The 26178-nt window shown below is 39.2% G+C and overlaps 1 protein-coding gene and 1 pseudogene across 1 annotated transcript in view; both read right to left on the bottom strand.

Moving 5' to 3' along the window:
* Positions 1-26178, bottom strand: part of PRRG1 (proline rich and Gla domain 1) — a 108251-nt gene that overhangs the window by 8341 nt on the left and 73732 nt on the right. The window contains exon 3 of the mRNA XM_030933527.1: positions 18397-18557. Within this exon, the coding sequence (XP_030789387.1) occupies positions 18397-18557 (161 nt within the window). The remainder of the gene's footprint in view (positions 1-18396; positions 18558-26178) is intronic.
* Positions 3657-7143, bottom strand: LOC104662960 (annotated as a pseudogene).

Below are 26178 nucleotides of genomic sequence, written 5' to 3'. Positions count from 1 at the left end.
TAGTCTTACATACTAACTCTACCTTTGCAGCATGAACCCAGCAACAGGCAATATGTAAATCAATGGTCATGCATCTGTTCTAATTAAACTTTATTTATAAGAACAGATGGTGGGCTATATTTGGCTTCTAGGTCATATGCTTTTAGGGCATATTGTTTCCAACCCATGCTTGTGAAAAAACAAATGGGTTGCCAAATCATTTATAAAACAGAATGATTAAAAGTGTGCACATGTTATATGTGTGTGGAACATAAACACAAATGAGAAAGTTTCCAAGTCTTTCTGGATACTTGTCAATTCAATAATTGTTGTTGAAATTACAGTAAGTTTTTGGTGTTTGGTGCAGTATGTGCATGAGTACGCTGTTTAAGTTCAAGCATCAGTATCATTTTTCAGCATCCCAGGTTATCCCAAGGTACAGCTAGGGTAGAGAACCAGGACGTTAAAGCAGTGCTTCACAAACTTCAGTGTGCATACTCATCACCTGGGAGCCTGTTAAAATGCAGATTCTAATACAGTAGCTCTGGGGTGGAGCTTGAGATTTTGCATTGCTAACGAGCTCTCAGTTTAGATTGATGCTGTTGGTCCAGACCAACTTTGAGCAGCAAGATGCTAACACTGGTTTTCAATGTCTGGGATGCCTAGGTCCTGCCTCAGAAGCTTAAGTATTTGATCTAGGCATTGAAATTTTTTAAAACCTCTGCAGGTGATTTGAATGTGCAGCAAAGCTTGAGAGCCTCTATGCCAAAGCTCATGATGATGTATCGATTTTAGTTATGTTATCAGTGGCTCTAATGTGTTCCCTTTTTCTCATTCTCCTGCCAAGTGCCGCCTAGCCATTCCTCTCCTTTTCAGCTCCAAACATCCAGATGAAGGTGGGGATCTGGGTTAGAACTTCATCCTGTTGCTCTTGTCCATCTCTGAGGAGTGGGAGGAAGTTAAGGGTGGAAATAGGAGGCTCAGGCAACCTGGGTTTGGGAAGAACAAGCACAGTATTCTAGGGGTGAATTCAAGGGAAAGCTGGTTGAGATAGAATTGGTGGGGATTACCACAGAAAGCTATCACAACAAAAGCTGTCTCCAGTCTTCAGCCTGTGTGTAGGACAGCAAAATCAGCCATGTACCCTTCTGAGTTCTGGTGGCACCTGACAACCAAACCAGGTTCTAAGGGTTTTCCCACCTCTGTATGCAGGGTGACATGATGGGTAGAAATGCAGTGCTATTGTATACAAGTGAAGTCTTTCCCCCAAAGCATAAATAATACAAAGGATCTTAGAAGTGAGTGAAGGGTGACGATGGTGATTATGATGGTAACTCACAGCTACCACATAATGTATTTATACTATGCCAGGCACTGCTGTAAGTGATTTACATACATTAACTTATTTAATCTCAGCAACCCAATGAGGTTGATGCTTTTATCTCTATTTTATATATGAAGAAACTGAGGCACAAAAAAATTTAATGATTTGAGCAAGTCAAGATGAATGGCTAAGCTGGGATTTGAACCCAGGCAATCTGAAGTTAAGAAACCACTATAGCAAACTGTCTCTCCAAAGTACGAAAGTAAGAAGAATCCTTTTAAAAATGTAAACAGTCATAAAGAGATGCTCACTTTGTTCTTCCTCATATCTAGGAGAGAAAATATATATATGATCTGAGACAAAGTCAGGGAGGGGAGAGATTCTCAAATCAGGCAGACAAAGAAATACAGTGAGAGGACCAAGTTAGACTTAGAATAGTAAAGGGGCAAAAATACCTTCTGAAAACTTAAATGACCATAATCCTCCTTTTTAAGAAAGTGTTAAAGTACAGTTATGAAATAAGGTAATTATTGCATCGCTAAACTTGTTCATATTTTACTACTCTTCAAACCAGTTAGCTTTAAAAAGACTCGAGCTACACATGTAACTTTGAATACTACATACAAAACCTGTAATTTTTATCTTTTATATAATAATCTACATGTAGCACTGAAGGAACAAAATGTTGAGTAGTTTTTCAGAAACATGCATAATCTAAGGTTTACATACTAATTTCATCTGTTTAGGTAGAGAATAGGCCAAAAGATATGGCAGAGTTGTGAAAGGAGAGAGGAAAAAAAAACGTACGCTTACATCACTACCATTTCTCTAAGGAATCTTTTTCTTACTGGGAGATAACTTCATTCTATCCATAGCCATAAGACAAGATAACAGAACTCTTCTCCACATCTAGAAAGGAGAAACCAGAGGTCACACTGACATCAGGATAAGCTGATTTGAAAATACACTGGGAGTGGAGACTGGGGGTCATAGTCTGGAATAAGGTAATGGTCAGGTGGGACCAGAAATTCTCTGGGTGTTCAAACATCTCAACTATCCCCTAAATGTTAGCTGCCCTGAGCTTGGGGATGGATTTGTCACACTCTCTCTTACACTCTTTTTCTGGTGAGCTCATCCAATCACATGACTTCAATACCATCTATAATGTCTCCCTTATGTATATTTCCAAAGCTGACATTCATTTTACCATCTACTTGATTGACGTTTCCATTTGGATATATAATAAGGAGCTAAGATTTCACATGACATGTATTCCCCAACCCTCTACCCTAGGTGTCCCCACTGCAAATGTCCTGAGGTTAATAATAGCACCATTAACCCAGGTGCTCAAGATCAAACACCAGAACTTATTGTTTTCATCTCCCAGTCCTCACCTTCTGTCCATGAGCAAAACTTGTCACCTTGTCCAAAATCCATCTGGAACTAGTGAATCTCTCTTCATTTCCTCAGCCTCTATCACAGTTCAAGCCACACTAGGCTCTCACCTGGATCAGCTACAATGGCTCTACCTGTTCTGCACCTTCAACTCTCCCCAATCCCTCTACATTCTTCAAAGCAGCCAGTCACTGGCTTAACAGTTGGGGGTATTTAATCTACTTTCTATTCATATCACAAATTTGACCTCCAACTTTGACCTTATATTTTTCAGTCCTTCTACTGAGGTATATTTTTTCCGTATTAGTTTATTGGAAGAAATGACACAATTGAAAGAATAAAAACAGGAGTAGAGGATTTGTAAGGGCAATATGCAGGAAATCACTCCCATATCTGCGGGGAAGTCAACTTAAGGCTCAGTCCCATTATCACTGTCACTCTGGGTGAGCTTGCCAAAGAGGTACTCTGCCTTGCTGTCACCCAGAGCCCCCATCTCGCTGTCTAGAAACAAGAAAATTTATCATGTGCTTATTTTTCAAAAAAGTGCTCATGATATTCATGAAAAGTTGAAGACCCCCTTTATTTTAATCCCTGCCCAATCCCACTCCCTTCACTTCTTCCCCAGAGGCAGCCACTAGGATGAATTCCATACCATGTTTTACACTGTACCATGCACATGCACTCACAGATACCATGGCCCAAGACTGCCCAACCCACCTGACCCCACCCACCTCATCCATCTCACCTCACCCCACCCCATCCCACATGCCCTCAGAGTTTATAAGGGGAAGACTAATGTGTTTTCCAGAGGCCCATAGAATACCTTTCCCTTCCACCCCGCAGATCCTGAGCTGCATGCAGATGGGACAGGGCTGGGGGGAAAGATTGCTGGATACCTACTTTAAACCTGCATGGGGATGTGCCGATTCCTAAAAGGTGAGAGTGGTGCAGGCACGCATCAACTGGATACCTTTATTGCTTTGAGAACAGATAATTTTATTGCCAATAATGGTAACACTGAAAGGAGAAAAACTGAAGAGAACGTTCTGAAAGGGCAACACGCACACCCCGCCTGGTGGCCTGACCCAGAGAAAGCACACTGTGGCTGTGGGGCCCATCTTGGCTCAGGGGTCTTCCTCGCTGCCGCCCAGAGTGAGCTTGTCAAACAGGTACTCTGCCAGGCCTGCTTCTGGGGCCAACGTCTTGCACAGGTTGCTCAGGTAATCATCCAGCTCTTTGATGGCCTTGACCTGCTGGGTCAGGAAGTGGCTCTCCAGGAAGTCGCACAGCTGGGGGTCACCTTTCTCCATGGTCAGCTGGTGCAGCTCCAGGAGGCTCTGGTTGACACTCTTCTCCAGGTGGAAGGCGCACTCCATGGCCTCAAGCCTGCTCTCCGTCTTGACGCTCTGACTTCCTGATGTAGTGAAAGCAGATGCAGCCACCGTGCTGGTTCTGCAGCCTCATCAGCTCCTGGGCGTGCTCCCTCTTCTTGTGCAACTGGCGCAGGAAGTAGCGGCCAAAGTGCTCCAGGGCCACGTCATCCTGGTCGAAGTAGAAGGCCACGGACAGGTACACGTTGGAGGCATGGAATCCCAGGTTGATGTGGTTGTTGACAGCGGCCTTGCAGTTGGGGTGGTAGTTCTGATGCACCTGCAACATTGGGGTGGTGGCCATGGCGGGCACCTTGGGGCGCGGTGAGCAGGCAGGCGGGAGCTGTGGTGGTACTGGTTGGCTGAAGGCGGATGGTTAATGGCGGAAAGGGCCGGAAGTGGGTATTTGGGTCCATTATCGGGGGAGGGGTGCATTCCTTTTCAGTGGAAGTGGGCAGGAAGGAGAATGAGCACTACGTTCCGTGTGCAACCCAGTGAACTCTGCACTGTCTAACCTGTGTCCAATTTTTAGCTTTGCAGTAACATTTCTAATGTCCAAGGACTTTTTTTTTTTTTGAGAGGGAGTCTGGCTGTCGCCCAGGCTGGAGTGCAGTGGCCGGATCTCAGCTCACTGCAAGCTCCGCCTCCCGGGTTCACGCCATTCTCCTGCCTCAGCCTCCCGAGTACCTGGGACTACAGGCGCCCGCCACCTCACCCGGCTAGTTTTATGTATTTTTTAGTAGAGACGGGGTTTCACCGTGTTAGCCAGGATGGTCTCGATCTCCTGACCTCGTGATCCGCCCGTCTCGGCCTCCCAAAGTGCTGGGATTACAGGCTTGAGCCACCGCGCCCGGCCCCAAGGACTTTCTATTATCCCTTAATTGGTCCCCTCTGTAATAGCTTCTTCTCGTTTTATAAACCTATTGTTTTTTTAAATTCTGAGAATATCAATTTGATATTTTTGGTAACATTCTCTTCTGTTTCCCGTATTATAGCTCCTTCCAGATTTAGTTCTGTTTTGTCTAGAGTTTGCCTTGGGTTTAAATATTTTAAAATAGATGGCTAGGCATGGTATCTCACACCTATAAATTCCAGCACTTTGGGAGGCCAAGGTAGGAGGATCACTTGAGTCCAGGAGTTTGAGATCAGCCTAGGCAACATGATGGGACCTTGTCTGCATACAGATTTTTTTTTTTTTTTTTTTTTTAACTAGCCAGGCATGGTGGCATGCACCTGTGGTCCCCAGCTACTTGGGAGGCTGAAATGGGAGGATCACTTGAGCACAGAAAGTTGAGGCTGCAATGAGCCATGCTCACAGCTGCACTCCAGCCTTGGCAACAGAACAAGACCCTGTCTCAATTTTGAAACAATAATAAAATAAAATAAAATGAAAACAGCAAGTGGAATGCAACAGTTTTAAAGAAAAACCAATATAAAACCTAGGTTAATAGGGAATTATAATTTTTATTAATTTATCCCATTTTACTTAATACCCTTCTGTATCTTTATAATCTGTCTTTCAAAGTAATAAAAATGAATCTCTGTAGCATTGAAAATTTTCAATAACTTTAGATAGAACTACTTCTTTATCATCTCCTCTACCTTGTCAAACATTACTCTAGACTTATAATGAAACCTCATCAGTTTCTTTAATGTAAAGGTAGCTGCCTTGAACTTAATCTCAGTATCAAACCAAAAAAGTTCAAAATTGTCTGTTTAAAAGTTCAGATTGCCACTTCCCAGATAACAAGAAATCAGCCTCCTCTTATATTCCTCCCAAATTGGCCTAATTATATTGTAGGTTCCATTAGGTTTTCTTCTCTTCAAGACATTCTGTCTTAGGCTGCAAGTGTATCAGCTACATGGTATGATGCTGATGAATATTGGCTTAAGAATCAAAAGCCCAAGTTCCAATTCCATTCAGAAGCTGGAAGTATCACTGGTCTTTTGGACACTTAAAATATTGGTCTAAAGATGGAAAGAATATCACCTGCTTTGTCCATCCCAAATGACATTGTTCTAAAGAATTTTTAATTAGTAGAGGTCAGGCATGGTGGCTCCTGCCTGTAACCCCAGCACTTTGGGAGGTGGAGGCAGGCAGATCACTTGAGGTCAGGAGTTCAAGTTCAGCCTGGCCAACATGGTGAAACCCCGATTCTACCAAGAATACAAAAATTAGCTGGGCATGGTGGCAGGCACCTGTAGTCCCAGCTACTCAGGAGGCTGAGGCAGGAGAATCATGTAAATCCAGGAGGCGAAGGCTGCAATGAGCCAACATTGCACTCCAGCCTGGGCGACAGAGTGAGTGAGACTCCCTCTCAAAAAAAAAAAAAAAAGAAAAAAGAAAAAAAAAAAAAAGAATTTTTAAAGCAGTAGAAATTAAAACAAAGGCTAAGGCTAAGAATAGGTACCAGATACCACTTTTTCTGTTTCTATCATATCTAAGCTTGAATAAGTACCATGTCATGTGTCTTTACTACTGGCCCAATAAGGACTGGCACAAGAAGCCTGAAGGTAAATTGTTTCACTGTAAAGGCCCTGTCATAACTATCATTAATTAAATTAGGAGGGCACTGTGTTCAATTGCAGGCGGGGGGTGGGGGGGGGGGGGGCGGGGAGGGAATGAGGAAGATGGAAACAGAAGACCTGGGACCTGGCTCCTATCTTGGGCTTCATCAGTATCTTGTAATGAGAAAATGGGCAAATCAACATTTCTGGGGCTATTTCCTCATTTGTGAAATGAAGAGTTCGACCTATTGAGTTTTTGTGGACCCCATGAAAAGATAATTAGAACCAATTCCATAAGTCATTCTTCAACAATGGGATGGAATGAAAAGGCAGCTTTTAGCCTATTCGTGATGATCAGTGATTGGTATCAAATATTAGCTTTTGGAATTGTATACTATCTTAATATTTAAATAATGCCATTTTAAGTTATAGCATTAGTGTGACCCTCTAAAATATACAGTTCAAGGAAAACCAGAGCCTTCTTTGGAACTACTGGTTGTTGTAGTTCACTAGGAGATAGATTTCCTGTTTCAGCTTGACAGTACCCAAGACTTGGGCTAACAACATAGGGCTATGACAAAGTTACAAATTATTTTGCAATTCCTTTTATTGTACTCTGGAAATGGCTAAACTGAATCTTATTTCTATAGTTACTGATATACCAACCATGAGAGTTCATGATCAAATATTCTGCCCTGGGGGGACTGTACCCTAACATTGGAAGAAAGAACTAGTGAAACCCCGTTATTAAGGAAATGAGCAGATACCCACTATAACAATAATTGAATTACAGTAGTCACCCCATCCAGATCAAAACCTCTGAGAAGTGAGTAGCAGTGGTGACTGGTTGCTGTACTTTATCAAATATAACATAGTACGAATTGAAGAGTACACCATTTTTATGTATTAAAAAAGAGAAAAGGGCTGGCTGGGCATGGTGGCTCACGCCTGTAATCCCAGCGCTTTGGGAGGCCGAGGTGGGTGGATCACCTGAGGTCAGGAGTTCAAGACCAGCCTGGCCAACATGGTGAAACCTCGTCTCTACTAAAAATACAAAAATTAGCTGGTCATAGTGGCGGGCACTTTCAATCCCAGCTACTCAGGAGGCTGAGGCAGGACAATCACTTGAACCTGGGAGGCAGAGGTTGCAGTGAGCCGAGATCATGCCATTGCACTCCAGCCTGGGCAATAAGAGCGAAACCCCATCTCAAAAAGAAAAAAAGAAAAAAAAAAAAAAAGGAAAAAATACTGCTTTCAATGAATCCATACCATGTCGTAGTATGTAAACTGTACCTCAATTTCAGAGAAGTTAAAATGTGAATAAATGATTGGAGAATCAATGAAATATAATGTTTAATTGGTTTGGTCATCTACTTGCCTGGATACATTTATCAAAGTAGCTATGTTTTTTCACTATCCATAATTATTTATACTTTTTAGTAATTTATTTTTTTTTTTTTTGAGATGGAGTCTTGCTCTGTCACCCAGGCTAGAGTACAGTGGTATGATCGATCTCAGCTCACTGCAGCCTCCGCTTCCTGGGTTCAAGTGATTCTCCTGCTTCCCCCTCTTGAGTAGCTGGGACTACATGCACACGCCACCATGCCTGGCTAATTTGTTTTTGCATTTTTAGTAGAGATGGGGTTTTACCATGATGGCCAGGCTGGTCTCAAACTCCTGACCTCATGTGATCTGCCCACCTCGGCCTTCCATAGAAACCAACAAAAAAGAAAAAAAAAAGGTATTTTCTGCTGGCTATCATATCATTTCACAACACCTCTGTCTCATCATTGATTGAGTGGTTTTTGCTTCTTCTTGCCCTTTTTTGGAGGGAGAGGTTTACTGTATTAGGCTAAAGAATATAATTCCTTAGGTAACAGCTAGCCCCTTATTCTCTGAATTCATAGCTAACTTCTTCCCAGCATGCTATGGGAGACATGTGACATCATCTTTCAGATGGAAAAATGGATTCCCTAGACATTTATCAGGCAAAGTTGCTGCCCTAGGGTTCTACTCAAATCCTGATTTGAATGTGAGTGTTTTACTGTCATCAATTCCATTGACTGGTTGCAGCTCTGTAACGGATACATGAGCCATTTCCTAATCATGACAGTACTGCTTATTAAGCAGTGAAGGATCCTAAAGCAGCAGCATGATAGGTGACAGGGCCACAAGTTAAATTAAATCCATGGTGCAAATGATTCTACAAACGACAACAAATAGATGTGTCAGCCTCACTGGTACCCAGTCTCTGAGGATAGTTCTAAAAAAGGTTGGCACTGGTACTGGGAAAGGAAACTTGCTGAGGTAACTTTAGGTCAAGGTTAACATACTGCTGGCATGGGGAGGAGAGTATCCCCCGCCCCAATTGAAGAAGTCTACTACTTTATTAATATCATACAGGCTGAAACTCTCCTAATTCAGTTACTACCATAACCTGACATGAGTAACTGACACTACACATAATTTATAATCTACAAATGGGCCCAACTGCTAGAGACTAAAGTTCACCACTAACTTAAAAACAATATCAGCAATATAACCAATAAAAACTTACTTTAAATGAATCATATAAGGGACAACATGTTATCGACCTGCAACAGTCAGACCTTCATCTTTACAGAAGGTAGCTCAGAATACCAGTTGCACAAAATGACATATGTTGGCCCTATTTAACTTATTTTCAAGTGGTTCCAAAGGAAGTAGTGAGGAAGCCTTTGAGAGCCCCAGGAAACCACCCCATGTGCCTAAAGGGAAACTTCATATTTGGTTCCCCAAGGAGGGTCTGGGATGCATCTAGGGAAGGCAGGAGAAGGTCTCAATGGAAATGAGTAAGGTATGGCTAGAAGAAGGCCACAGCAATGCCCCATGTTTGCCTCCTGTATTTCTGTGCCCAGACTGGAATTCCACCTCCCTTCTTTCCTGAATTCCCTCATCCCTCACAACTCTTTAGACACTAGGAGTGGGGACAATATTCTGAATCTGGCTCTAGTGCCATCAGCAGATCATGAGACGCTAAGTGAAATGAGAGTTTCCCTAACAGTGCCAAAGAATCGGACTTTCTGCCTGCAAGTGCCATGAGTAATCTCCAGGACCTAGTGATCAATTTTTAGATACCTCAGACACAGTATTTCTTGTAATCACTAATCCCAACTCACAAGTGTCTACATGCCACCTCCTGCCATGGGCTCTGAATTCAACAATCTCCAATGTAGTTTTTGTAACATATCCTAGTATGAAAGGGGACTGCATATCTCTTTCTTCCCCAGTAATTTATACATAAACAAATTTAAATGGTGACACTTTGGAATGAGGGATATCATCTAAAAAGGAATTGCTGAACTCAGATCTCAGATCCTTGGATATTAATAACTAAGTTCCTAAAATATAGCTGCAACTTGGGGTAGAATGGCACATGGAGTGCACAAGAATGGGATAAAGACTTGGGATGATGCACCCAGACACAACAGTCATCCATATCCCTAGAAATATCACCCACTACAGAGCTCTGAGTATTCTAAGTGGTTTTAGCTAAACTGCTTTCTTTAGAATCTAACAAAGTGTTACAAAATAAGGTAAGTTCCCTGGCCCCAAGGAGACTTGTGACCCCTGGACTGTGCATTTTAAAAATGAACTTTCTTATTTTGAAATAATTTTAAATTTACAGAAAAATTGCAATGATAATATATAACATTCTCCTGTACTCCTCACCCAGTTTCCCTTAATGTGAGCTTCTTACATTAGGATGGTAAATTTGTTATAATTAATTGGCTAATTAATCCTAGTCCATTACTATTAACTAAACATAACACTTTATTTAGATTGTATTAGTTTTCCCATTAATGTCCTTTTTTTCCAGAATCTAATTGACATTTCATTTAATCATGTCACTTTAGTTTCCTCTGGTCTGTGACAGTTTCCTAGTTCTAATTTTTTTTTCATGACCCTGACTCTTTTGATAGTAGTCAGACATTTTGGAGAATGTCTTTCGGTTTGGATTTCTCTGTAAGTTTCTCATGATTAGACTGGGATTATGAGTTTGCGGGGATGGAAATAAATGAAGTGTCTTCTCAGTATATCATATGTGTGACTTAGTAACTTTGATCACCAGGTCAAAGTAGTTTGACAGGTTTCTCCATTGTAAAGTTACCCCACCTCCCCCTACCCGCTGACCCTTCCCATACTCTGTTCTTTGAAAGCTAGTCTTTAAGTTCAAGCCACACTCAACGGAAGAAGGAAATTAAGCTCTACCTTCTGGGTGGAGTATTTACATACATAATTTGGAATTCTATAGTGTGGATTTTTCTCTTTTCACCTTTTCATTCATTCATGCATTTATATCATTATATAATTGTGTGTATTTATTTTGTGTTTTGGGCTATAATCCAATACTACATTATTTATTTTGTGGCTAAAATTGTTCAGCTTTGGCCACTGAGAGCTTCTTTAGGTTACCTCCTGTGTCCCTTTAACATGCTCCCATTCTTTGGATTATAGCACTTCCTTACTTTCTCGTACCACAATGTTCTCCAGTTCATCTTGTATTCTCCACGCTCCAGCCCAATAATTAGCCATGTCCCTAAAATGTCCTGTTTTATTTCACTGTAGAATGGAATTACAAACCCAGATCTGGGCACTAGGTGGGACTATGCAGGTTTGCTAAGCACCCAGACTGTTCCTATGCCGCTAAAGTTTGAAGACAACCACTGTGGAAAGTCAAGCAAAATAAACTAGAAATTATATATGATTAAAAGTTCTATAATCTGGCCGGGCGCGGTGGCTCACGCCTGTAATCCCAGCTCTCAGGGAGGCAGAGGCGGGAGGATAGCTTGAGCCCAGGAGTTCGAGACCTGCCTGGGTAATACAGCGAGACCCCGTTCTCCACAAAAAGGAAAAAAAAAAAAAAAGACCAAAAAAAAAAAAGTTCTATAATCATTGTTTTAAAGAATTACTACTATTTTCTCAATGTTAGTGCGAGATTAACAGCTCCAAAATGTAGAGAACCCTCACAGTCTCATAGAGAGAAGAGAGAAAAAGTGACCGTGGTGAAATAATGATTCCTAAATAAAGTGGCAAGAATTCAGCACCTAAAAACTAGAATAAATTATATGTATTGAAAGTTTTCTCTGTTCCAAGCACTATGCTAAGTGCACAGTCTCAAACCTAATGCTGTAGGTATAATATCCTCCTTTTAAAAGATACAAAAATTAAGGCCTAAAAGATGAAATGTTTGCAAAAAGCAATACAGTCAGTAGGTGACAGAGCTCAGACACCAAATCAAGGTCCATCTGATTCTCAAAGCAGAGGATTTTGGCATGACAACTCAGCTTTATTGAGGTATAACTGACAAATAAAAATTGTGTATATTTAAGGTTTACAGCATGCTCATATAAGCCTTTGTGCGTATGTCTGCTGTTTCTACCAGAGCGCAAATGCCATGAGGGAGGAACAGCCTATACATTGTAGTATATACTGTGTCTGTTACATAGCAGGCATTCAGCAGATAATGTCTGAATAAATCTGACCCACTTTCTACATGATGAAAATGAGGACCATGAAATACAATATGTTTTCTCCCATTGTATAATTAGACTTGTGTACCAAATTAGGTAAATAATTCCAATAATAAACATTCTATTGAAAGCAGACTTCTAAATTCACATACTTCATGCTTGGAAATGATGAAAACATGTATGAGTAAAAGTGTTCTGAGCGATAAATTTTAGTAAACAAAAAGATAGTAAAGATAAGTCTAAAAGTAGAAAGCAAATCTTAAATCCAATCATTTTCTTCACTGCCAAGATTAAGATGAAACTGTGCTGGCAATGTTAGATCCTGATTAGCAGATAACAAACATTATTCTGAAATAGTTGCTCTGAAACAGATCCAAAAATGAGGATGCCACTTCAATTACATTTGCTAGATCAAAGGCTAGCACACCTTATCCTAAATGGGATTGTTTTAATGGCATGAACAAACTCAGATGACAAACTTTAAAGCACAAAGAAGGAAATATAACAACAACATAATAAAAACCATTTTAAAGTCTATTATCTATCAGCCAACTTGGGAACAAGTTTTAAATCGGTTCTTCCCATAAATTAAATTTACTTTGTAATTTGCCAATCCATTCCTTCATTCATCCATCAAATATTTATTTGGCCTCTATTATGTGCCAGCACTGCTTTATATGCTAGGGATCATAGCTATGAACAAAACAGATGAGAAATGTTGCTCTCATGGAGCTAACGGTCCTGGCGGGGAGCGGGGAGTAACAATTAAAAAAAAAAAAAAATAGATGTCAAATGATGTCAGTGCTTGAAAGAAAAAAGTCACAGAAGGGACAAGAGGTTGCAATTTAAGGTAGGATACTTTCTCACTGAGAAAGTGAACTTGAGTGAAGACTTGAGAGTGGTGAAGGAACTCAGACATACCCATCTAGAAGAGGAGAGAGCAAGTGCCAAAGTCATGAGGCAGGACATGTGCTGTCTGTGTATGTGAGGAGGCACAAGAAAGCCACAGCAAAGGGGTGGAGTGTCATAGGAGATGTGGTAAAGAAATAACTATATATGGAGTGAAGGTGTGGGATGAAGATAGATGAGGACTGTTCGTGCAGTACCTGGTAGGTGATTCTGAGCACTTTGGCCTTTACTGAGGGTGATGGGAAGCCCTTGCAAGTAAGAGACTTTAAAGGATCACTCTAACCTGCTGTTTTGAGAATCAACTATGGGGCAGGGGCCCAAAAATCATACAGATGAGAGGGCGGTGGTGGCTTGGATGTAAAGTGGTAACAAGTAGAAAGGTGGCTAGATTCTGAGTATATTTTCATATTAGAACCAACTATTGCAGATGGGGTGTGGGATATGAAAAAAAGAGGAGTCAGAGATGGTAAAAAGCTTTGGAGATCAGCAAACATGGTGGATGGACTTACTACTTATTGAGATCAGAGAGGTTGTAGTAAGTGTAGATATTTGGGGGAAGGGGTGCAAATTTGTCTGTTTAGTTTGAGAACCATATTTGATTCTAAGATAACATGTTGAGTAGGCAGTTAGCCATACAAGTCTGTAGTTCAGTGTAGCCCTCCAGGAACTACAAATATAAATTTGGAAGTTATTAGCATCTGAAGTATGAGAAGAGGAAAGCTCACTAGGGGAGCAATTTTAGGCAGAGCAGGGTTTCAAGAAATGAACAGTGGTTGTTGGATGGGGATGTCTTAAGAGAGGTTTTTTTTTTTTCCTTTCTAAAGGCATGTAGGCTAATGAGATGAGAATGATTCCATAGGAAGGAAAAGGTGATGCTGGAAGTACAGAAAATTTCTCAAACAATTCTCTCACAGTTGAAGGAATTTCTTCTACTTGCTTCAGAGATTGCTGACATGCAGCATCCTGTTTCTGTGGGTGGGATATGATATATAGAAGCACTGAGATGGATAAAAGGCCAGAGAGGTAGGCATTAAAAACATTGTTCACCATGATGGCCAGGTATGGTGGCTCATGTCTATAATCCTAGCACTTTGGGAGGCTGAGGTGGGTGGACTGCCTGAGCTCAGGATTCCGAGACCAGCCTGGGCAACATGGTGAGATTCCATCTCTACTAAATATATATATATGTGTGTGTGTGTGTGTGTGCATATATATATACATCTATGCCGGACATGGCGGCAAGCACCTGTAGTTCCAGTTACTTAGGAGGCTGAGGTACAAGAATCACTTGAACCTGGGAGGCAAAGGTTGCCATGAGCCGAGATTGCGCCACTTCACTCCAGCCTGGGCGACAGAGCAAGAATCTGTCTCCAAAAACAACAACAACAAAAAAAACATTGTTCACCCTGAGACTCAATGATAAAACTTAAGCAATATGAGAGTAGTAGAATATACAATGAATATATAAAACTCAAATAGCCTAGAAACTATATATCTGAAAACAGATCCAAACCTAGGATAATAAAGAACTCTCAAAGCTCAATAATAAAATAAAATAAAACATCCCATCAGAAAGTAAGCCAATGACATGAAGAGAGATTTCACCAAAGAACATACATAAATAGAAAATAGGCACATAAAAAGATGTTCAATATCATGAGCCATTAAGGAAATGCAAATTAAAATCACAAGAAGTTATCACTAAACACCTAGCAGAATGGCTAAAATAAAACATAGTAAAGGTCAGGCGCGGTAGCTCAAGCCTGTAATCCCAGCACTTTGGGAGGCCGAGATGGGCAGATCACGAGGTCAGGAGATCGAGACCATCCTGGCTAACACGGTGAAACCCCGTCTCTACTAAAAAAAATACAAAAAACTAGCCGGGTGAGGTGGCGGGCGCCTGTAGTCCCCGCTACTCTGGAGGCTGAGGCAGGAGAATGGCGTAAACCCGGGAGGCAGAGCTTGCAGTGAGCTGAGATCCGGCCACTGCACTCCAGCCTGGGCAACAGAGCGAGACTCTGTCTCAAAAAAAAAAAAAAAAAAAATAGTAAAAACACCAAGTGCTCATGAGAATGTAAAGAAACTGGATCTCTCAAACACTGTTGGTGAGAATGTAAGATGGTAATTTATACAATGACAAATTAGTTTGTCAGTGTGTTAAAAAACTACACATATACCATACAAGCCAAGAATTGTACTCCCAGTGACTTACCCCACAGAAATGAAAATGTATGTCAATACAAAAACCTATTAAATGTTCATAACAGCTTTATTTGTAAAAGCCAAGAACTAGAAACAACACACACGTCTCTCAATAAGCAAATGGCTTAGCAAACCATGGTATATCCATACCATGGAATACTACTCAGAAACAAAAATGAATGAACTATTGATATACATAACTTGGATTAATCTCAAGAGCATTACGATGACTCTAAAAAGCCAGTATCAAAAGGTTCCATATTATATTATTCCATTTATATAACATTCTTGCAATGGCAGAATTATAGAGATGGAAACAGATTAGTGATTGCTAAGGGTTAGGGATAGTTGAGGAAGATGGTAGGTGTGACTATTAAAGGGTAGTATGAGGGAAAACTTTGTGGTAATGTAATATGTCTGCTACTTGATTGCAGTGATGGTTACACAAATCTGTACAAGTGATAAAATGACATAGAACTATACATACAGACTGTACCAAGGTCAGTTTCCTAGTTTTGATCTCAGTTATTTAAGATGTAACCATTGGGGGAAACTGAGTAAAGGCTACATGGGACCTCACTGTATTATCTTTGTAATTTTTTGTGAATCTATAATTATTTCCAAATAAGACGCTAAAAAAATGCATGCATGCATGCATGAATATAAAAGTTTTCCCTCTCCCCATTACATTATAGATATTACAATTCCAAACCCATTGTGTGTGTATTAAACAACTAAGCAAATGAGTTATTAATACATTGATGTTATTGGGTGCTGGAATCTTCATTGTGGAAAAACATCTATAAGGAATTTTTGCATATCTACAAATATAGAATGGCTGGAGGAGTGCTGAGGGGTTGGATTGGAATTGGAAATCAGCATAATGAATTAGTTATTTCACATATATGTCTACATGTATACATATGTTTACATGTCTACATATAGACATATATAGAATTTGTATGCATGTATACATATATGTGATTTTTTTTTTCCTAGCTCTATTGCTGAAAGATCCAGAAGTAATGACATTCTGGTAGCAATGAGCATATTCTAGCTCCCAGATCTCGGTTTCTAAATATTACTCCTAACTAAAAGTAACCAAATGCCCACTGACAGATCACTGTATAAAGAAAATGTGGTATATACGCATAATATAGTTTAGCTGTTTCCCCACCCAAATCTTGAATTGTATCTCCCAGAATTCCCATGTGTTGTGGGAGGGGCCCGGGCAGGTAATTGAATCATGGGGGCCAGTCTTTCCTGTGCTATTCTTACGATAGTGAATAAATCTCATGAGACCTGATGGGTTTATCAGGGGTTTCCGTTTTGCTTCTTCCTCATTTTCTCTTGCTGCCACCATGTAAGAAGTGCCTTTCACCTCCCGCCTGATTCTAAGGCCTTGCCAGCCATGTGGAACTGTAAGTCCAATTAAACCTCTTTTTCTTCCCAGTCTCAGGTATGTCTCTATCAGCAGCGTGAAAACGACTAATACAGTAAATTGGTACCAGTAGAGTGCGGCACTGCTGAAAAGATACCCGAAAATGTGGAAGTGACTTTGGAACTGGGTACCAGGCAGAGGTTGGGACAGTTTGGAGGGCTCAGAAGAAGACAGAAAAATGTGGGAAAGTTTGGAACTTCATAGAGATTTGTTGAATGGCTTTGACAAAAAATGCACATAGTGATATGAACAATAAGGTCCAGACTGAGGTGGTCTCAGATGGAGAGGAGGAACTTGTTGGGAACTGGAGCAAAGGTGACTCTTGCTATGTCTTAGCAAAGAAACTGGCAGCATTTTGCCCCTGCCCTAGAGATTTGTGGAACTTAGAACTTGAGAAAGATGATTTAGGGTATCTGGCGGAAGAAATTTCTAGGCAGCAAAGCATCCAGGAGGTGACTTGGGTTCTGTTAAAAGTATTCCATTTTAAAAGGAAAACAGAGCATAAAAGTTTGGAAATTTTACAGCCTAATGATGTAGTAAAAAAGAAAAACCCATTTTCTGAGGAAAAATTCAAGCCGGCTTCAGAAATTTGCATAAGTAACAAGGAGCCAAACGTTAATCCCCAAGACAATGAGGAAAATGTCTCCTGGGCATGTCATGGGTTTTCATTGGCAGCCCCTACCCACCCCTATCACAGACCTGGAAGCCCAGAAGGAAAAAATGGTTTCGTGGGCTGGGCCCAGGGTCCCCATGCTGTGTGCAGCCTAGGGACGTGGTGCCCTGAATCCCAGTCACTCCAGCCATTGCTAAAATGGGCTAAGGTACAGCTTGGCCCATGGTTTCAAGTGATTTTATGTTACTACATTTTAAAATTTCTCTACAATGAACATATACTATTTTTAAAAAGTAAAATGAATAAAATAAAACCAACAATGACTAAGCGGATGCAAAGGAAAAAAGTTGGAAGGGAAATAAAGGCCAGCAGTGCTTTGTGATTGCATGATGGTATCATGGATGATATATTTCTTTCCCTATTTCTAACCCTGTGATTTGACTAAGATGTGACTTCTTCCTCTTACCCCTTTCTTTAAAACTTTTGCATCTGCTGCTCTTAAGGTATATTTAGTATCTTTTTAGCATTAAGTGACACCACTTGTTTAGCATCTAGGGTTATTTTCCTGCTGCCCAGGACTGAATCTTTACACAATGGCTACCTCTGGTAACAATTTCCAGCTGTGGAGCAGTTCCACAGAATTTTCACCCCTGCCTTGTGCTGTCCCATTCCTGCTCTCCTTGAATAGCATATAGTCTAGAGTAAAGAGAAGTAAAGAGGAGTATTCTCGTGGAGTGGGAAGGTATATCTGGATGTCTTTTCTTTTGTAAAACCTTTTAAAACACTATCACCATCCATTAGCTTCCTCCACACTTTCTCTGTAATTAGGCAAAGTGATGTTATCTATAACCTTCTAGAACAAAGCTTTGTACAAATCAAATCCTTCCTACTTGTCAAGACGATAAATCCTAGATCAGCAGAATCCTATAGAAACGGGGCTTTCAAAGACAGTCCAGCACAAGGGGAAGTGAACCTAGCTCTCCAACCCACAGAATATTACTAATTAGATGCCACTTTCCGAGTTCCTAACAAAGGAATTTTTAATTGCTAGCAATGTACATAATTCAGGGATGCAGATTTCAAATATACATCAAAAAGGTAGGCAAATTTGGGCAAATTTTTTAAATTGCCAACATACTTACAGTTTTTTCATTATTTTCGAAAGCTTCTCTTGCTTCTTCAAATGTACAGAATTCTTCTTTGCACTCACGCTCAATGTTGCCCTGTCTTATTTCTTCAAAAAACCCATTAGCTCTTGGGTAGCGTTTTAATACGGAATTGGCTTTTTCTCCCGTGAGGAAAACTAAAAAGAAATATAATAAGAAGTATAAAAATGTAATAAAAAACCTATGTGGGAAGTTGATATACCAGATGAAAACTAAACATAGCCAACATCCTAAGCCTCTTTCTGTGAGTCAGCAATGAAGTAACACTTAGCTCCAAACCACTGTATCTGCTATCTTCCTCATCATGTGAGTATGTCCTTTCAATAGCAGTTGCCCTGGGCAGGGACAGTGACATAACGAACTATGTTATATTCAGACTTTAGCACATTCCTGCAAACCATGGGTGTTTAAATATAGTAATACTGATAGCACTACTTATACTCATTACTGTAAGTAGATACCCCAAGGCATTCTGCTGACGGACAGCAGCAGCCAAATCAAATCCAGTCTCTAGATTATCAGTCTTTGTCCCTCTACCTAAAAATAAATAACACTTCAGTTGACCTAGTAATATAAACCCAGAGAGCTCTTACTTTTATGAAAAGAATAGGTTTAAAAAAAAAATTTGAGAAGTTAAATTTGGCCATGCTTAATTCTATGGAAATCCTAATAATAATTTTGTTCTAAATGTACTTGAGTTAAATATAGTGTGATGCTTTAACACATTCAACCTCATTTCACTGTCCTTTAGAAAAAGAAAATTTTTCTGCATGATTTACAGAGGCATTTCAATATAAACACTCAAAATACATTTATGAAACCACGTAAAATAATAAGATTATTTTATTTTAATAAAATATAAAAATAAAAAATAAGATTTTTTTATTTTTAAATACAAATACATTTTAAGTTCAATTTCAATTACATTTTTCTAAAAGAATGTTGCTTGTTTGGAGAGACATATATAATGTCACCAGAATTTCATCTCTGTTAATGCAAGAGATTAGAACATTTCCTAATTTATAGAATTCTGACATGAGAAAAGGCATATTACAGATCTTTCAAGATGCTAAAAAAGTCTACATTTTCTGAAAAACATTTTGAAGGAAATGAAAAACTTTAAAAGAGTTATGTGCTCTTTTAAAAATGACAATGACAGCCAGCAATGGAGTAAAGTTTTGCTTTGTTATAGAAATGAGTATTTTACTTTATAGGATATATGGACTTATTATTTAGGATTCTTTAAAGTATCCAAATTGATACCAGCTAGATGGCACTTATACCAGGGTGAAAACCATGATAGGCCTTCAGTGAGTATTTCCTTCTGTACCTCATAAAAGGCTGCCTTTATGACCCTTTATGAGGTACAGAAGGAAGGAAATTCAGAGAATAGATTATGATTATGGAATATGAATTCACAGATTCATAGAATATCATTAGAACAAACTTTAGAAAATACAAATTGTGGTAAGTGTAATGAAGGAAAGCAAAAGGTTACTGTTAAGTTGCAGAATAATAGTAAAATTTTCTAACAATGCTTCTTGCCTTTTAGCCGCATCAGAATCCCTGAAGGACTATCACACAGACTGCTGGGTCCCACTCCAGACTTTCTGATGCCATAGATCTGAGGTAGGGCTATAAAATTACATTTCTACTCAGTTCCCAGGAAATGCTGCTGCTGCTGCTCCCATTACCACAGTTTGAGAATCACTACCCTAATGAGAGTTCCTTGGAACCATTCTGAGGAAGTATTTATGGAATGCTAGGGTTAACAAATTTAAAGAGATCTTTCACTGAATGACTTTTTAGGGTCCTTAATATATATTTAGTATAAACAGTCATGCATCACTTAATGTGGATCCATTCTGAGAAATACGTTAGGCTGTTTCATCATTGTGCAAACAGGACGGAGTGTATTGTCGCAAACCTAGATGGCATAGCTTACTAGTCACCTAGGCTATATGATATAGCCTGTTGGTCCTAGGCTATAAATCTATTCAGCTTGTTACTATACTGAATACTATAGGCAATTATAACAATGGTAAGTATTTGTATATCTAAACATTGAAAAGGTACAGGAAAAATATGATACAAAAGATAAAAAATAGTACTGTACAGGGAACTTACCATAAAAGGAGTTTGCAGGGCACTTATCATAAATGGAGCTAACAGGATTGAAAGTTGGCCTGAGTGAGTGGTGAGTGAATGTGAAGGCCTAGGACATTACTGTACACTACTGTAGACTTTATCAACACTGTCCACTTAGGCTACATTACATATATAAAAATACATTTCTTAAAAAAAAATATTTTGGTTGGGAGCGGTAGCTCATGCCTGTAATCCCAGCACTTTGGGAGGCTGAGGTGGGAGGATTGCTTGAGCCCAGGAGTTCGAGACCAGCCTGGGCAACACAGTGAGACCTCATCTCAAAAAAATTAAAATTAAATTAAATTAAAAAATAAAAAATAAAATGAAATGAAAATAAAAAGAAGGAAAATGTTTTTCCTTTTTCAGTAATAAATTAACCTTAGCTTCCTATAACGTTTTTACTTTATACTCTTTTTAAATTTTTAACTTTTTAACTCTTTAGTAATAACACAACTTAAAACACACATTGTACAGCTGTACAAAAATATTTTATTTCTTTATATCCTTATTCTATAAGCCTTTTTCCTATTTAAAAATTTTATTGTATTTTTTTACTTTTTAAACTTTTTTGTTAAAAATTAAGACACAAGCACACACATTAGTCTAGGCCTCCACAGGGTCAGGATCATCAGTATCACTGTCTTCCACATCCACATCTTATCCCACTTGAAGGTCTTCGGGGACAATAACATGCATGGAGCTGTCATCTGTTATTATAACAATGCTTTCTTCTGTACTACCTCCAGAAGAACTCGCTTGAAGCTATTTTATAGTTAATTTTTTTCATAAGTAGAGGAGTTTACTCCAGAATGACTATAAATAGTAAATACATTATTAGCCAGCATCATAGTCATTTGTTACCATTTTCAAGTATTATGTACAATATATAATTGTATGTACTATACTTTTATATGACTAGCAGTGCAGGTTTGTTTACTCCAGTATTGCCACAAACATGTGAGTAATGTGTTATACTGTGATGCTATGATGTCACTAGGCAATAGAAACTTTTCAGCTCCTAATCTTATGGGACCATCATTGTATACGCGGTCTATTGTTGACTGAAACTTCATTATGCATGCATGTATTTGTAAGTCTCCTGAAACGGAACATGATACATGCATTTGTGATATTTGACTACAGTACCCTTTTTCAAGAGATATTTTACTGACTTAACAACTTCCTAGTCATTGGTCTTATTTATACCCTCTGAATCAACACGTAAGTCTCCTCCATATAACAGGCCAACTAATACATGAAGAAAGACAGTAAATGGTTTCCCGTGGGACTTCTCTTTTCCAGAATAAACATGTCTTGTTTCTTCATCTGTTTGCCATAGAAAATGGATTTGAGGCCGGGCGCGGTGGCTCAAGCCTGTAATCCCAGCACTTTGGGAGGTCAAGACGGGTGGATCACGAGGTCAGGAGATCGAGACCATCCTGGTCTACACGGTGAAACCCCGTCTCTACTAAAAAATACAAAAAACTAGCCGGGCGAGATGGCGGGCGCCTGTAGTCCCAGCTACTCGGGAGGCTGAGGCAGGAGAATGGCGTAAACCCGGGAGGCGGAGCTTGCAGTGAGCCGAGATCGCACCACTGCACTCCAGCCTGGGCGACAGAGCGAGACTCCGTCTCAAAAAAAAAAAAAAAAGAAAAAAGAAAATGGATTTGAGTCTGCATCACCTTCCTCTGAAAATACAGTGACCTATGCTGAGTGCAATACTTTGTGTTTGGTCTGACAAGTGCAAAACTGATCAGGATTATCGGCTTCCTTGTTTTAAAGACAATACATATGTTAATGTGGTCTAAGACATCCCTGGGTTTTGAATCAGTTTTTCTGAGGATAAATCAAACAATCAACATTAATGTATTTTGAACTTTTAAGAGAAAAAAGCTAAATGCTTCTAAGAGACAATTATTTTCTTATATGCTATCCAACTCAAAAAGGTGAGTCAAAGCAAGCCACTAACTCCAGTAACCGGAAAGCAGTCTAATTTAGAAGAATAAGCAGTTGGAAGGTAATATAGCAGGACACAAAGCTTCTAATCCAAGTCTAATCAAATTACCAAGCATTCCATAATCATCTTCTATGTATTTCTTGTACTGGGCGGCAAGGTAATATAATACTGAGAACTCTACATGGATTCAGCTGGCAAGTAGATTTTATCTCACTTGCCAAATCCAGTGCATTAGAAGATATCACTTAAAGTAAGAATCTGACCTGTAGGAAAGATACTATTATAGATTAGTTATGTCTGCCACATATTAGGTAACAGGAAGTAGTGGCAGAGAATTTGCCAGTGCTCATCAAAGTATTTGGAAGCCTAATGGACCCTAAATGATGATACCAGAACTAGATTATTTTCTTTTTTGCCCATGACACAGCCCTCAGGGGATCCTGAGAACACGTGCCCCTAAAATTAGAATTTTTTTAAATGTGAAAACAAAATAAAGGAGAAGGTGGCAGCTTTGATCTCTAGGATGAAATCAGACTATCTCCTCTAAAAACATGGGGCAATTTCCAGGCTGCAAGGTCTTGCGCTAGGACATTTAACTAAAGCCATGATGTTTGAAACTAAAGTTGATCACTTCCTTAAATTGAGTGATCACTTCTTTAATTGCCTCTTTCTCCTTAAATTGTGTGAGTTAAATTACAGCTATCAGGAATCATGTGCATGCCTTAATGAAGGATTACATGATGTGACAAGTGTACAGAATGTAAATGTGCCTTGAGAACACAATACTAGGGTGTTATTTAAAACATGAAGTTTTCCCATTAAAGGAAATAAAGAAAAAACTGAACTTTTTTTCTTCAGATTCAGTTAGGAAACACTCTTATTAAATATTGCAAATCTAAGGCATATTTACACATACATACACACAAAATAAGTATATTTATTCAAAAAATGTAACCACTTTTTCATAATTTCAAAATAAATAAGCTCTCATCCATGCTTTCTCTTCAAAAGAAAGTAATAAAAATAAATGAAGTAAGTGAATGCAACAAGTCACAAAGATGAGTAGCAGATAACCTCTGCCCTCAAGGTTCTTCAGTGCAAGAGGTAACAGAGATACAATAAAAGAGATACACAAAGAGTTCTATTGTAAGACTGAACATGATGGATATTCAAGGTCAGAAGGCAGGCATATTTCTGGTGGGTGTGTGAGTTTGTGGTTTGGATGCCCTAATTTATTTATTTATTTATTTATTTATTTATTTTTGGAATAGAGTTTTGCTCTGTAGCCCAGGCTAGAGTGCAGTGATGCGATCTTGGCTCACTGCAACCTCTGCCTCCTGGTCTCAAGCGACCCTTCCACCTCAGTCTCCTGAGTAGCTGGGACTACAGGTGTGTGCCACCACACTCGACTTTTCTTTTCTTTTCTTTTTTTGGCATAGACGGGGTTCTTCCATGTTGCCCACGCTGGTCTCAAACTCTGGGCTCAAGCCATCTTCCCACCTTGGCCTCCCAAAGTGCTGGGATTACAGGCATGAGCCACAGCACCTGGCCATAGGTGCCCTATTTTTGATATAACACTATACACCAGCAACAGTAGCAAGAACATCAAGAACAGAGAATGAGGACTTTCTACAAATGAACCTAGCATTCCATATCTCTTCTTCAATGCAAGAGTCAGGGCCTCTCCTCTAGACCTATTGTGCAACCCTGGAGTTATTGGATTTCTCATGGGAACAAGGTTAGTCAGAAAAGGAATAAAGACATTATGGCATTGATGGGGGGAGCCTTGTGGTTGTTTTGAGTAATGAATTTAATCTTATTGATATCCTAAGCTTGTTAAGTAGTATGCACTAGTTAGAAAAAGGGGTGTCAGAACAAATAGTTATGTGAAGAAAACAAAAACCTAAGTGTCACTTATTCATCTGTAAAACTGAAAAAATAGCACCAATCTCAAGTTGTAAGTTATAAATGAGTGCTTTGCTCAGGGCTTGAAAAAGAACAAATTTACAATAAGTAGTAGTGTGACTCACTGTCACTACCATTGTGGCAGTTATTCCGTGAAAGAAAAAAATTGATATTTATCAAGTTGATAATAAAAATACACTTAGAAAATATAGAATAAATAGGATTAACTTGCCGTGAGTCTGTCTCCTTAACTTCAGGAATGCCTGGGAGTTTGGTCTCCTTGGTCAAGTCTGGTATGAAATGTAGTAGCTTTACAAAGTGCTATTTAATGTCTCAAATTCACTTGGAGGCACACTGTAGTAGCTTGTCTGAACTATTTTTGGAAAACATATAGGCTGATTGCACCTGACTAATTGATTACATAGTCTAGTTTCAGCTACATGACCAGTGGGATATCAAACATCTTCTGTAAATGTGTGCCTTAGCTCCCAATACCAAGGTTATCTTGCACATATCTTGGTGGTTCACAATTAGAAGACAAATGTGTCCTGTGCAACTAAAAATGGCCTTGTGAGTGATCTCTCTCCTGCTGTACCATACCTTGAGTTATTATTAAAGCCTTAAAAAGTCCTTTCAGTTAACCAATGCTGTATAGTTGCTACAATATACTTTTATGATTCATAAATATTTTGGGCATATCATGAGAGTTTAAAATTTCAGAACTTCTTCTCAAGAAATGGTCCAGAAATGGTCCTTATTATAAGAACTTGATACTTGTAACAAATTTGTGAGGAAACAGCCTTTGCCATAATGTATATGCTTGCTTTTATTAACTTCAACTTTGGTCAAATATATGTTGATAGCTTATCATCATTGAAATTTTAACAACAGACCACAAAGAAGCTCTTAGAAAGGCTAGATTATGAAAGAAAAATTACATACATGACAGGTATATATGTTTAGATAATCATAAGTAACTATAACAAAATATGCTTTATTGAATTTTAGGTTGACAGTTTGGGTGGCTATTCAATGTTTTACATAATCACTACAGATATGAATGACAGTAATACCTCATTTATGCAGAAATGCAAAAGTTGCTCAAATAAACCCATTCTAATGAACTTAGACACAAGAGACAACCAAGGTCATGCATTACAACTCACCTGATGCTTTATCTACAGGGGAACCTCAACTTCTTACACTAACCAAAGGTCAGTTTCCTCTATGCATGTGCAGGAGCCTGGCTCCTGAGACTTCAAAGCCTCATTGCACATGAAAACTGGAAAGCAGAAGGGACAGGGTGGGCTGAACTAGATCAACATACTGAAAGCAAACAGAAGTGAAAGCTAATTAATCTGAAGGCAAGGGAGAAGAGAGTCAGAAGGTTCTTTGGGGGTTAGAGTAGGATCTAAACCCCAGCACACTGACAGCTCTCAAGGCTATAGACATCAATGATTATGTTTATCATGGTGAATGTGAGTCACCAATAAAGGACTATATGATGTTCAGGATAATGTTCAAGGAGGCAGTAAATTATATAATCTAATTTAGAACTATTTCTATAAAAATATGGTTTTTAAAAATCTTTTAAATCATGTTTAAAAAAGGTAAGCATCCACAATCTGCAAAATATATTTGCTCAAATGGAAAATTTCTTCCCAGTGTTGTATAAATGTTGGCGTACCAGAGACTAAATCTACAGAGTCCACAAACTAACCAGGAAGCTGATTCCTTTTCTGAATAAA

Source organism: Rhinopithecus roxellana, chromosome 7 (assembly GCF_007565055.1).
Source record: "Rhinopithecus roxellana isolate Shanxi Qingling chromosome 7, ASM756505v1, whole genome shotgun sequence".
NCBI lineage: Eukaryota > Metazoa > Chordata > Mammalia > Primates > Cercopithecidae > Rhinopithecus > Rhinopithecus roxellana.
The sequence above is the reverse complement of the archived record's forward strand: the minus strand, read 5'-3'. Positions and strand labels throughout refer to the sequence as shown.